General features: G+C 42.4%; 1 protein-coding gene across 5 annotated transcripts in view; it reads right to left on the bottom strand.

The window, feature by feature from the left end:
• Nucleotides 1-6,543: 6,543 nt before the first annotated feature.
• The window catches only part of GRM1 (glutamate metabotropic receptor 1), a 184,008-nt gene continuing 175,924 nt past the window's right edge, over nt 6,544-14,627 (bottom strand). For 2 of the 5 annotated variants that reach the window (XM_066546834.1, XM_066546833.1), the window contains one exon: nt 10,203-10,301. Coding sequence is in view for 2 of the 5 variants with exons in the window: in XM_066546831.1 (XP_066402928.1) it covers nt 9,502-10,336 (835 nt within the window). In the remaining 3 variants the exon portion in view is untranslated. Of the gene's footprint in view, nt 10,337-14,627 lie in introns of all 5 variants that reach the window. The other 3 variants (XM_066546831.1, XM_066546832.1, XM_066546835.1) reach the window with 3 other exon arrangements.

Here is a 14,627-nt window from a genome sequence, read left to right on the forward strand (position 1 = left end):
ACAACTGCATGTTAGCCACTCATGGCAGGTATGAGTTCCCTGCAAGAGAGAGAGATTTTGGAAAAGTTAGCAAAACTGGCCTGACTGGATGACTCAGCATCGGGCTTTAGCTGAACACATCGTGTGTTAGGCAACGTGGAAGGCCTGCATACTGAATCTTTACATGTAGTTGCTTTTGTAGAGAAGAAAACATGACCAAGTGTGTTTGGAAAAATACTCCTCACTGGAGAATCTTCTCCCTTTTCTTCTTGAGATCAGGTAGGACATAATGTGCCCCCCCAGCTGATATGACACAATTTCTATACATACTCAATGGCCTGTAGGAGGCTAATTTTTTACATTATGGTAAACTAAAAAATAAAATTAATATTTCACTGCTTGAGTGAACCTTTCCTGGTCGGAAATAATACAGGTTTCCTTTGAATTACTCTACAGATGCAGTTATACTTTCAAATACGGATTAAAGGAGAAGATTACTTTTTATCAATATATCTCCTGTAACTTTAATATTAAGAGCTGGATCCTTATTCCTCTGTCTTGGTCATTTGACATTAATCATCCTCGTGAAACTTGGGTGTTAGAGTTCCACTTAAAAATTTTTAAAGGGTTCAGATTGTCTCAGAAAAGCAGAAGATGGAGAAATTCTTGTCATGGTGTTACTACAACAGGACTATGAGTATTTTAATTTCTTGATACTCTGCTAAGAATTACTCCTAGCCTTTGGCTGGACTGAGCCTAACACAGTGGTAGAAGAATAACACGTAACATCTCAGCTATTAAGCCCAATAGCTCTTTTAAGAATTAGCTCTTCTTGCTGACAGATGCACTTGTTGCCTAATTGGGCTCCTTCTCTTCTGTGTTTTCGTTCTGTTGTCCTTGCCACTGTGACAGTGAGTACAAACTTGGAGAGAATCCACTGCTGACAGGGATGTCTGAGCTTGGGCCATAAGGAGCAAGATATAAAGGTATATTGGACAGCATGCAGCATGCACCACTTCTCTCATCCAGCCCAGTCAGAACTCTGGATTTTCATGATTTAGCCAGGATTTCATGGACATCAGAGTGAAACAACTCACAGAGGCCTTTCATGCAGCTCCTCTCCCTTTGTTTCTATCATGTGCTTTGTGTGGAATACTTGCATGGTTGGGAATTGCTCTGCCTTCCCAGCCAGGACAGGGACAGCAGACCTACCCCTGCCACTTGTGCCCACAGGGACAAACACTTGTTCCCATTTCAGCTTGCATTTTGCTTAGAAGCCAGATTAAAATGCATCAGCAGAGACCTCTGGAGCAAGCAAACAAAACAGCCAGTCTTGCAACTCCCTACAGGCATCTTCCCCTGTGGAAGGAGAGAAACAAGTGTGAAGAGCTAGGGCTGGAGCTCAGGAGGGTCTGAAGGTGAAGGGAGGCTGAGCCTTGGTGGGCTGTAGGCCATCCCAGACACAGCAGGAAGAAGTGCTACACTCACACAGACCCTGTGACCTGAGTCCCTTGAAGGAGGATGTCAAGGGGAAACTTCCCATCCTCGTCCTTTTCAAAGCTCTTTGTCCCAAACTGGTCCCACATAGATCTTGATTGTCTTGGTGAACAGCACCTGTAAAATTCCCTGTGGTCTCAAGGAGCCTGAGAGGGCTCCATGTGCCCTGTCTCTCATCCTCAGCCAGTGACAGTGTGGGCACCTTGTCTCCTGTGCATGTGGGGGACTCTCCTGTGGGACATGCCTGATCTCTGTAAATCAGTGTTCCCTGCCTTTAGCACCAAGAGGCCTTTGCATAAAGTGTTTGTCTCCCCTGTTTCTTCAGTCAGGCTTGCCCCTTTGTGTCACAGGTGACAAGCTGTTTGTGACAGCAAGATGGAGCACATAGATAAGGGAAAGTCCCAGCAACAGAGCAAGTAAATACTGCTTGCTGTGCTGTTTTTGCAAGCTGTGTGTTGTTCATGCTGCTATGAACAGAGGTGCCGGTGCTCAGAGAGCTCTAAATGCAGACAGGAAATACAAACACAAATGTCTAAAACAAGAACACTGTGCAAGAAAGCTTTTGCTACCCGGGTCCTGATCCTGCTTCCAGCACTGCCCCATGCCCAGCCTGCCATGGACAGGGTATGCCTCGCACAGAAGCTGATAACATCTACCTTAAAAAACAGCTTTAAGGAGAGAAAGGCTTTGAATGTTTTGTAAGTGCTGGGGAAAGGTCTGTGCACAGCAGCCACTGAAGATGATGATATCTACCTTAAACAAAACAACCCAGCACTAAGGAGGAAAAGGCTCTGAGTGTTTTTCAAATGGTGGTATTGCAATCTGACGACACAGCTTTATTCTGGAGCTGAGACTCAAAGCCTGGATTTTGCTGGGAAAATTAGTTCTCCTTAGACCTGCTAGCATTTCTGTCCTCCTGAGGATTAACTGTGTTGTAGACTGTAGTCTTTTTGATGATTTTTATGGCTGCAGCATCTAAGCTTGCCCCAGCTGATGTGACTGTTGTGCCTTCTCATTTTGTGCTCTTTTTTATTCCTTAAGCTTTCACAGACATCACAAATCTTCCTTTAACACTGATCATGACATAACTGTAAATACAGAAAATGATTCAAAATTATTGAACTGCATGGTGCCACTTCCACAGTTATGCCATGTATGCTATAAAAAGAGGCTGAGTAAGAATGAGCTGGAGTAAACTGGCATTGAGATCAAGGTGAGAAAGAGAGTAAAAGGACTGTGAAAATTTTCTTTTATTTATACACCCTTCTCCTGTGTTCAGGCCTGAGTTGAAAGGAAAGACCAGCTGAGTTTTTAAACATATCTAAAGGTTTCTAAGCTCAGTTTTCTCTTGTGTCCATTGTAAGGGAACACAGTTCCCTTATGCAGCTTTGAAATACCCTTGAGTAGATGAACATCCCGAAGTCATTGAAAGAATCAAGAGCTGAACTGGGGTCAGAGCTGAGGGCCGGGCTGTGATGCACCACATTCATGCCTAGCAGTGTGACTTGTGCCAGATTGCCCCAGAAGAGCACAAAAAACACATTGGAGGGCATGCAGCATAGCCACCTCTCAAAAAGGGAAATGGAACTCAGAAGGAAAATCTCTTGGCACTGTTGGGGAGCTGCAGCCTGATGGGCACTTCCCCCTGTAATTGTGCCAAGGCTGGTGCAAAGGCATCGCATCAAATGACAAGAACAATGAGCAACAGCAGCCTCAAAAGCAGAGATAAGAACAACATCTTCACAACTGCAAAATGGAGCTTGGGGTGGGAAATGAATCTTGAAGAAACTCAAAAGTTAACAGCACAGGTACTCAGCCAGCTTCTCAAGGAAAATGACATAATTCAGGACTTAACGCTGATTCACACACATTGAGGATCTTGGCACTGAGAGGCTTCAGTTTCTAAATTAGCATCACACAGATGCCCATGAAAATCCTGGCACAGTTAATAACCTTGCTAAGTATTCTAGGCATTATTTTTAAGCAGAAAAGAAAAAACATCAATCCAATGCCCCCCCCCCCAAAAAAAAAGAAACAAACCAGCAAAAAATCAAAATAATTACCAAGGTGCCTGCCAAATTAAAATACAGTTTAATTGTTCTGTTTAAGTGTTCAAACAAAACATGTATAACACATCCCAGGAAAACACACTCATTTTTGCTTCCTTCCCTAAATAAAAAGACATTGATTTGTCAGTGCATTTTCAAGTCTAAAAGATATATTAAAAAACTCATATAGCATACATTTTTGAAAACATTGCTCAGATTCAGCTTCCATGAGAGACATCGCTCCCAGCAGTGGTATTTAAGCATTTTGCCTTGATAATTTTGCAGTTTGTCTATTATAGTGTTACCTAACAAGAGTAGCTAAAGAATGAAGAGCCAACTCCTTATGTCTGTTGAGATGCAAACCACAGGAGCTGTCAGGACTTTGTCAGAAGCCATAAGGGACACACTGCTGGCTCCACAGCACAGTCCTGCCTGCCTTTCTTGCGAGGTCAAGTTGTTGCCTTTCTTTTTGCTCCATCACTTTCCCTGTGTTATTGGGAACAGTGAAGGCCAGAGTGGGCCCTCAGTGCCACTCAGACCTCTGAGTGCCAGCAGCTCAGGGAGCAGCAGTGTGAAGGTCCCCCCAGGCACCTGCTCAGGGCTGTATGTACAGCACCGACAGGGCAGCACGGGCTGCTGGGCACGCGGAGAGCGATGGACCATCACAGCCTGGATTATGGCTGTGGGACTGACAGTCTGTTCAGCTGTGGGGCACACCTCACCAGGGGCTGCTGGAGGGCAGCTGGGGAAACAGCTCCTTTTAAACTATTGACTTATTTTGAGGCATTCCAAGGCACCAAACTTCCCCATCTCTAGGTGACACTTGCAAGGAAAATACGCTCTTGGTGCACTGCAAAGATACCCTGTGTTAGGAAAGCAGGGACCTGACCAGAGACTGGTCTGCCCTGAGCCAGTCCTTCAGGCACACCATCTTTCCAGGAGGGAGGTCCTGCAGATCTGTTCCTGGTTCAGCCTCAGAGCAGCACGGGGAGGTAGGAGTCCCACACACCATACTGTGGCGTAGGTGGGGGAATGGATCTCATGCCACCTACACATTGAACGGTGTGCAATAAATAAAGTGGGTGGATTAAATGTCATAGATACATACCACTCCTAAACTCTTATCTGTCTGCACTGGTATCTGTGCCAGCTGCTTCTCCACCTACCTAGAGGCCTTTTGGTTATGGAAACCCACAACTCACGACGATATTTTACTTCTGTAGAGATACATTGCTTACGCCCCCAGTGAAACCAAGTAGAAAACAAATGCTCTTGCTTGGTGCCAAAGAGTGACCTGCTCTCTTGTGGGAGCCATCCTGTTTTGTGTGATTTACTAAGATCTGGAAGTTAAATTAAAGGCAAAGAATAGTTTGCTTGTTTTTTTAGTAGGATACAATTTACCTGTAGTACTGGAAATGGCAACCAGTCACTCCTGCTCTCTTCTACCATCTCTGCTTGGGAGCTTGCAGGGTTTGCCAAAATTTGAGTCCAGGTCCAGATATGGGGCCTGTGGTAGTACCACGCACTTGGCAGTGTGGCATTCCTTATCTTCTTCTTTGCTAATATCCCTGTTGGGAATCTTATACAGATAAAAATAGGCTACAGTGTCTGCTTCTCCTTCCCAATGATTTGCAGACAGATACTTGCCAAGTGTCTAGTGACTCATTTATTTGGTAAAAAAAAACGACCACAACAATGCAATCTGCACTCTTTTCCCACTTCCATATAAGAAGCATTTTTAACAGTCACTCAGACCTTGTGTAGTATAGATATTAGCAGCCTGTTCCCGTTTTTGTCTAAAGAGTGATGGATACAAGCCCAGGGGCCAAATTTCCACTGCCTTTTTCTTTTGGTAGCCACTTACTCCATGCACAGTGTACCTGACACCAGTCTGGAGACCCAAGTCATTGAGTAGAGGTTGGGTGGAGGGGCATGGGCTGGGCTGGTGGAGCTGCCAACACTCTGTCCTTGACAGAAGGATGGAGACTAAATCTCAAGTGTGCTTTGCTGCTCCGTGGTTCTGGTCCAGCCATCCATTTAGCCAGTGAAAAATTGCTCTAGATTTTTTTTTCACCAGCTTGTGCAGCATTGCACTGGGTGCTCTAGAGGTGAGTAAGTGCTGTGTTTCTCTGAAGATGTTTTTGTAACTGAATACACTTGGTCAGCAGAACTCTTACTAAGACATAGACAGAAAAGATTTTGAAAACAAAAAGAAAAAGGGATAAAAAAAGAGAAAACCTCTATGAACAAAGAGACCAAACTTTTGGCACTTACCACAGAATGAAATGTTACTGTCTGTACTCCTACATTGCAGTAGTTGTAGGTGGACTGACTCCTCAGACATGGGCTCTTGCAAGGCCAGATCCAAACAAAGGAGCCACAGGCCTATTCACAAGTGTAAAGATAAAAAGATCTAGGTTTTCTATGTTTAGTGCCACTTGTTTCTGAAAAACCCAGCAGCCCTCCAAGAAGCATCTTGCTGAGGCACAGAGCAGTTCAGGAGACACCAAAAAGCCACAGTGCCTGTGAGTTGCAGAGCAGGAGTCAGGAGTCCCAGTACTTTGCTCTATCCAGAAGCAGTAAAGGTAGGACACAAAATGCCAGGGTGGATCAATGCCTATCATTTATAGCTGTCAAGAAAACATATTGCAATTTCCCTGATGGGAGAAGCAGACATCTCAAAGACGATTTTTAGAGAAGGGCTGGTGTTTTCCCATGTCCTTGGGAAGCAAAGTTTTCTGTCATTTCCTATTGAATTCTCTTCTACTACTTGTCTGCCTGAATGCATAGTTACAGTGCTTCTGAATTTTATTAAGAAGCCAAAACACTGAGGATTATTACCTAAGCAAAAGTCCTCCAACCCTCCACCATCTCACCTTCATGACACAATTTAATCAATACCTACCTCCATTTAAATATCCCACTGTCTCTTATTCATGATGCTGAAAAGCCCTGGAACAATGAACTACTATACATGACTACTTCCTACTCAAGAAACAAATAATTAAAAATTGTGGCATTCTATTTTTAAATAATAAATAGAAAATATTTATTTTACAGCATTTTCAAGATCATTTTGACAAAAAGGCAGTTTTCATCAAGCATTTGACAGACCAAAAGAAAGAACTTCTACAGAAAGCTTTGTAGCTCATACAGCTGCATACACAAGGTGAGTTCTTGCTCTTTAGATATATTTACGTATGTGTATGTTTCCAGTTTTAACAATTACAAACTAAAAGCTAATATACTGAATTTCAAGAAAACTCCTACTCATGATATAATTACATTGCAGTAATAAAATCAGTGCTTAATATGCTCAAAGCAGACAGATATGAAAACAGTATAGTACCTTGCCACATTGCCATCTCCTTGTCTATACAAATCTGCTGAATTTCTTTTTCTTATCTCTCTCAGATCTTCAAAGACTTGCTTCTTAGTATCTGTGCTACTGACAATGTATGTTTTTGGAAACAGCACAGCAGATCTTATACTACAATTGTTAGCAGATAGAATTCATTGCCAGTGCAGTGATCAGAAAAGATGGCATTTTTCTCACTGCTTTAAGGAGTAATCAGCATTTTAAATAAAAGAAACAGCAACAGAAAATATCCCCCTAAAAGCCCCAAGCAGAGCAAAAAAATCAGCTGACTAACCCTCAGGTGTCTTCAATTCATTATAGAGACATCAGTATACTGACAAAAACTTGTCTTTGGGCAAAGTCATTTTATGCTTTCCACATCAGGACAATGATAGCAATTGGCCACAAGTAATATTGAAAGGACCAAATATTGTGAAAAGAGGATGAGAAAAAAAGACTGTCTCTGGTTTTGAATATGAGCCAAACATTCCAAAACCAATACTGCATAATTAGGGAAAAACTATGAGATTTAGGTCTTCAGAGATGAATTGATAACAAGAGGGACTTTTTAAAATTCAAGTGAAAAGAAAAAAAAAATACTCGAATTATGATTAATTCAGAAAAGCTCTGGTAGAATATTCAAAAGAAACATGGTTAAAATCAAGGTTTGCAACTATATTAACAGGAAGACATTCCTTTAAAATATTTTTTGAAATAAAGTGTGGAACTGTGGGACAGATCATCGTCCTCAGCTGAATTCAGCAGCACTAGCAAAGATCATAGCAGCTAAAATCCTGATCTGTGTATGTATAATAAGCACATTTATAAATAGGTAATCATCATTATAATTAAGTTCAGATCGCAGCAATTAGACCTGGACTTTTATCACGCCAGTCATTTGGGAGCTTTAGATTAGGACCATCTCTAGGAAACACATGAAAGATAGAGGAGGAAGAGGAATAAATGACAGAACTACAAATGCCTGGAAGTGACCTTTAAGCTATGTCGTATATTAAACACAAGAAGTGAATGCATAAGAAAAGAACATGCAACCAAACATCATCAAGGGTTTAAAAGAACTGTCAATAGCAAAACCTGGGAATTTATGCACACATTAAGCACTGATGAAATTTCCTGTCCTGACATGATTTAATTTTAAATTATCTGAAGCAGTGAAATAGTTGGTTTACTTTTCCTGTCTCTCACCTGCAAGTTCTAAAACAGCTTTCTTTTTGTTTTTTTTTGTTTTTTTTTTTTTTTTTTTTGTTAGCCACACTTGCTGCAAAACATGTAAAATAACAAGTTCTCAATGCACTGGTTATTAATATCATATATCTACTTCATAAAATATCTGCAAAACAAAGCACCCTATTATAAGGGTAACGACTGTCTCAGCTTGTATATGAAAAAAAGGATGTGTTAGCACAGCATACAAACCTTCAAAGATCTATCGAATATTTGTACCAACGCGATATAAAAACATGATTTAAACATAAAAATATTCATAGTATATAAGACAATCTTCCAGTGGTAGTTATTGAACGTTACTCTTCACACACACCGTACCCACGCATACAGATACACAAACGTACCCTCACTCTCCTGCCTGGAGGCTCCATAACCCCCAGCGTGGAATTGCCCTTTCTCCAGACTAACAGTTGTTGCTCTAAGTAAACAGCTATTTCTCAATGCATTTGTTTCCAAAGTAACACAAAGGAATGATGCAATGGCATGGCAAAATATGTTGTTTTATGAAAAGATAGTCAATAAATATTGTTCTGCTACAGGAAATGTTGTGTAACAGTTTAGCCACGTGGTTTGCAACCTTTTACAAAAGGGCAGTTTTTCTAAGTCCTTATCATGTTACAAGTACTATGGCAAGGCTTTCTTCAGAAACCTCTTGAGTCTTAACTTGATCATATTTCTTGCTCTGTTCACAATCAGCATTAAAAGAAGCCCAAATCCCCCAAAAAGCAGCCTAGTATGAAGAACAAATCGTTCAGATAGGAGTCAGTAAGATCCATGTGCTTTCACATTGTCTCATCTCCTCTCCCCAAAATAAAGTTCCACAGTTATACTACCTGTAGAAACCAGGAAAAAAGTATTTATGCATATATGTCTCATATACAAGTAGCTTTGTTCCCCCGCACCACACTCTGCCCTTACGGCTCCTGGGGGTGTTACTCCCATAGCAGACAAACAGCAGTCATGAGGTGTGCTAATGACTTCTCCAGGTCACACTTACCAGAGTCCTTTTCAAGCATTGCCAAGAAAGGGTGTGACGAAGTGTGATTATATTTTTTTTCCTGCGTGTTTATTCTTTTTATTTTTTTTTTTTTTGCTATAGAAGTTGTTCCTTTAGTTTGTGCTTTGTTGTGGTTTCCTAACATTTTCCCAAAGTACTTTTATTTTAAAAGATAGATAATCTTGAGCCCTCAGAATGAATTTTTTATTATCTTTTTGTTTCATTTTAGTTATTTAAGTGCAGGATGAAATTTTTGCCCTGCCATTTGTCACTTTGTTCTCTGCTCTCTCTCCTGCAGCCCTGGGAGGCTTGTCTCCACAAGTCCTCCCAGTGGGCAGCTGCCAAAGTCCTTCCTGTCTTGTCTCTTGCAGCATCTAGAGGGTGGACGAGCTTTGCTTATAATCCCTCAGGATGACAGAGGCGTAGGTCACATCTGGGGGTGTGCAGAGCACCGACTCCGACACGGGGGAGCTGGGCACGGAGCTGCCCGAAGCCACTGAATCCCGGAAAGGGGATGGGGGCGTCAGTGCCGGAGAGTCTTCGAGAGTCAGTTTGCTGGTTGCCGGCTCCTCGTCCTCCTCCTCCTCTGTGCTCTTCTCATACACATATCCCTGAATGAGCTTTACCTTCTCACTCTCGGCTTCCTCATCTGGGGGAGACAGGGGCTCCTGGCTGAAGGCAGCCACCTGGAAAGGCTGCAGGGGCGGCTGCTGCGGTGGCGGGGGTGGGCAGGGGGGCCGCATGCCGTTCCCTGAGCCGGGAGCGGGGAGGACAGCGTTGAAGTCAGGGATGCCGGTGGCAAACTTGTTGACCACTCCTTGCAGCTGGTTCATGAGAGACTGTGGCTGCAAGGGCAGGGTCTTGGGGGACTGCTCAGGTAAGAAGAGTTGAGTTTCCTCTGCCGTGGCCTGCAGCGGGGGGGTCGTTGCCACCCGCCTGTGCACTACCATGGAAGGGCTGTTGGACTGGTTGAGGTGAACGGGCTCTCTGTCTTCTTCCTCCACCACATTGTACAGAGTCTTAGTGCTGATGTCGGTAAAAGTCAGACTTTGGCCGTGGCAGTCTTTAGTGAGGGGTTTGATCACCGCTGTCTGATTGCACCCTGTCTCCTGGTTCTTCACATGCACTGAGAGTCTGTGCCACGTATGTTCCCCCTTTGGATCTTGTCTTCCACCTGGTTCAGACCATGACACAGACTTTCCATTAGAACTATGAATAAAATAAAGATGGTTTATTTGCATTTACATTACGAAGACACAGGCAGTATAACAAACAAGCCTACAAAAATACTAATTGCTTTGCCTCATTAGTAAGCCTCCCCCTCCAGTTTTTCATGTCCTCCCAGAAATACTACATGAGAAAACAACACTATGATTTTCATCCAAAAGTGATGTTGGTTATCCATCCTACAGCCAACCTGGAAAGGCTAGCCTGCGGGAAGGGCTCTGGGAGAGCCATCTGCGGTTTGAGGACTTGAGCTGTCATTTGGTATCTAGGTTTGCTCACCATTTTGCAGGGGAGAAGAAAAAAAACACAGGAAAAAGGTCACAGGAAAAGATTTAATTAAGCCTGATTTGCAGCTATTAGGAAATATTTTCAAGCTGTTGGAAGAAAAACAATCCACAGTCATAGCCTTTGGCAAACTGAGTAGAGAGATAAATTGTTTCTAACCCCCTCTTTCCCTTTTATTCCCTCTTCCCCTTAGAAACAGATTAGCTAACAGAGAAATGAAGGACTCCCAGGGCTTCTATCAGGTGGGAGGTAAATGCACTTCTTCCCGGGTGACTGTTTATTTACAATCCAGGCTAAAATTCTGGGACTGAAAACAGTTGGTTTGTGTGGGAGGAAGAACCAGCAGCAGCATGACCATGGTGAGTCAAATCCTCTTACTCCTCATAGGGGCTGTGTCCCACCAAAACGCTGGGCAGCTTGGCTGAGTGAAGATCTGAGGGTCAGGTCCCACTCTGAGGAGCTGTAGGTTTTTGCATTTCCCTGTACCCTTGAAGTGAGCAGCGCTCAAAGCTAAGTGGCAGCTTGTGAGCAGCTGGTGGGACAGGGAGCTGAGCAGTGCTTTAGAGAACCAAGCAACTGTTTAATTGCAGGTCAGGCAGTAGAGATGGTTCACAAAATCTAAAATACATCATCTGGGTGCAAACCAGAGATGGAGAGAAATTCTGACATGATTTATTCAAATCAACCTTATCTCGGGGTTTCATCCCTCAGGGACCAGAAGCAAACAAAGAATTACATTTCAGACCCTGAGACTGTCATGCAGATGGGAGACAAAGTGAGTGGGAGGCTGGCACAGCAGCCTCACCTCCTGCTACTGCATACACTAGAGGAGATCGTTTCCCCTACAGTATTGCAGTATTGTTGTAAGCATTTTGCTTCCCTTGCTCAGACTCTCATGGTTCTCTTTTTTAAGGAGTAAATAATTGCCACTTGTATTTTATAAAAAAAAAACTCCATATTGACTGACTTTGTCATAGCTGGAAGAGACTGGTACAAGACATACAGCGTTGTAAATCTGTCAAAACAGAAAAGAAATATACATGACAATGTGTCATTTTTCTGTCAAGCAGTAAGTACTCCTGGAGGAAAAAAAAAAGAATTTTAGGTGGATCCAAGCTGGGAAACTCATCTCCAACTCCAGACTCCAAATGCTGGACTTGTGACTCACCACCTCTGTTGGAACTGGGGCATATGAAAGGGCCAAACTAAAAAATTCATAACTCCCCAAAGCGTGTAGTTGGTTGGACCTGGAGTTGTTTTGATTTAGAGCTTTAACCTAAGAGATAAGAAAGTCATGTTCACAACTGAAGAAGGAAACATCTATATTATAGTGATCAATGAAAAGATAAGAATGAAGGCTTAAAACTATTCCTGTTTTGATCAAATAAGCTATGGTATTACTTTTTTTTTTTTTAATGTGCAATAAAGATAAGCAAATGAGTGTAACTCTTGGGTGTGAAAGTTTTTTAAAGTAATGTTTAACATGCCAAGAACTGCAAACTCTTCACACAGAAACACATTTGGTCTACTTTAACTTCAAAACAAGTATCTTCTTCTAGTGAGGAAAATAAGTCAAGCGCTCTTGTATTTTGCTGATGCTGTAGCTTACAATAACTGCAAACAAAAAAAAATGTTATGATTATCTGCTGTCTTTTGTGCTAAGTCCACTTCTGCATCACTTATTTCTTCACATCTAGTTCTGGTGCATCACCTCACTTTTGAATCCTTCCTCACACCATCTGTTTTTTCCCTATCTCATTTTATTTCCAAGATTTTGTATTTTACATCAAAGGCAAGCACAGCTATTTCAAGGAGCTCACTACCTCTATCTTCAAGTCTTGCTCCTATTTACTTCATTTCCTTCTCCCTCACTCTCAAATTCTGCTCTTACTTCTTTCTTCTGTAGCACTCTCCATAGTCTCAAGTCAATGGCCATGCTTAAACTGTGCTGGGACTGCAATGTCCAAATGTGAGCTGACCATTTCATCTAAATTTGTCTGGTAGCAACTTGCTCGCCAGGGAGAGCTCGTCCTGCTTGCCTCTGCTCATGGGTCCAATGGCCTCATGACAAAGTACTTTAGGGCTGCAGTGGCTCTCTGTGGGATCCATTTGACAAGATCCATGGATTATTTGCCTCAGATTATTGTTCCAGCTCTTCCTCTCTAGTTCCTCTGTCCAGGCACTGCTAGCCTGTTAATGAGTCACATTTTGAGATGGAGTCCCAAGACTGCCATAGAAATACCTGGGCTCTGTTTTGCTGGATGGCTGGCAGGGGGTCACATCGAGTTTAACACTTTCAGGAAGAATTAATCATTAAAATGCAAGAAGAGCACTTGTTATGCTGGAACAAAGAGCAGCCATCTTGAATATCATTAATTCACATTTAGACAAAAACAAAGACGGGTCTGGAGAAGCTCAGACCTGAACTGAGTCTCTGTGAGAGAAGGAGCTGTCTCACTTGTGCAAAGCAATGATGACAATCCTGACTGTGTGGTCATCACTTGCTAAGTGATTGCCATCTCCTTTTTTGAAGGAAACACCCATTGGAGAAGGCCAAGATCAAAATAATCTGCCTGGGTTAATGGTAGAAGGGATGGTTTAACGCAAAAAGGCAAGAGAGGGTACCAAGCCAGGTCACAGTGGGGGTATTGAAAACCTGATGTTCATTGGCACAGTGACGAGACGGCACCAAGTGGTGGTTTCTTCATTTTATCAGTAGGGTAATTACCCAGTTCATGTCCACCATGTGTTCATTTATCTTTCCTAACTCTGTCCTTTCTCCTGACATTTTCTCATAGGATTTAGACTTCACACTTTCTGCACAGAAGTGAACTTCTTGGAGTCTCAAGGGATCGTAAGGTTTGTACTTGAGTATACCCACTGTAACACTCCACTTACTATTTCTCCAAATCCTCCCACCTAGTCTACATGTACAGGCAGATTCCTGGGTATCCTATCAGCACATAGGGTGGGTTTGCTTTTGCTTATAGGCAAGAACATGCTTTGAATTTAGATGCTTTTTCTCAATTTTCACCACAACTTTATCTATGTGTTTTGTATTTTAGGGGAAATAGAAGTAAGTATATTTTTGGTGTGAGTTATTAATTTCATGAGCAGAGGTTTTGCTATTTTTGGTAATTCAAAATTTTGCTTCTAATGCATGCATTGATCTTTATAACATACTCTCTGTATGACTCTGGGGCACTTTCAGCTTTCTTTCTTTATTGTAGACACTAAACAAGATGCAAAACAACTTCAGATCCTAATAGTTACTTCCTGAAATTCTTTGAAAGAACTGATGCACCCAAGTCTGAGACTATGGTTCAAAATGGTTCAAAATGCCTGCCCAACAGGAGGACATGCCTATAACTTGTTAGACAGCTCACTGTTCATAGTTAAGTATCTCCAGATGACCAAAATCTGGTCCCTCCTTGTGACCAGGAGTTCCCCAGACCCAAGTCCAATCTCAGGCCAAGAACAGAGTCCTGCTCTTGTCAGTTCCTGGAGGATCTGACCTTTCTGGCTTTCTTGGAGCAGTGTCAAGTCTGAGTAGTCCACAACAGTTGGCTTCTCTCCATACTTCAGGATTCTGAGGATGACTTATGTTAGATGTTGGATAGAAAAGGTTTCTTTACATCTCAGAGGCCGAATGCTTCTGAGATGAAAAATTATTGTCACATTGGTCTAAGGTAAGTTAGACCTCTGATCCTTTTACCAGAAAAGTTGTAACCTGATATCAAGCATAGAGAATTAAATCACCTTTGAGTCCTGTGGGCCTGAAACTTTGTCTCCTTTTTTTTTTTTCCTTGAATGTTTTATGCATAACAACCCCTAACTGATAGCACATGAAATAGTTAAGCACGGTAGTATGTTTTCTGATGAGGTTAACTCCAGGAACCCACAGGCTGGAAAATGGCTTCAGGTCTGGCTTCAGATGCAGTCAGGCAAAGTGTTTGTGAAAGAGCCCTTCCTGTTAAAACAGGAAGGG

This window comes from Molothrus aeneus, chromosome 3 (genome assembly GCF_037042795.1).
Source record: "Molothrus aeneus isolate 106 chromosome 3, BPBGC_Maene_1.0, whole genome shotgun sequence".
Classification (NCBI taxonomy): domain Eukaryota; kingdom Metazoa; phylum Chordata; class Aves; order Passeriformes; family Icteridae; genus Molothrus; species Molothrus aeneus.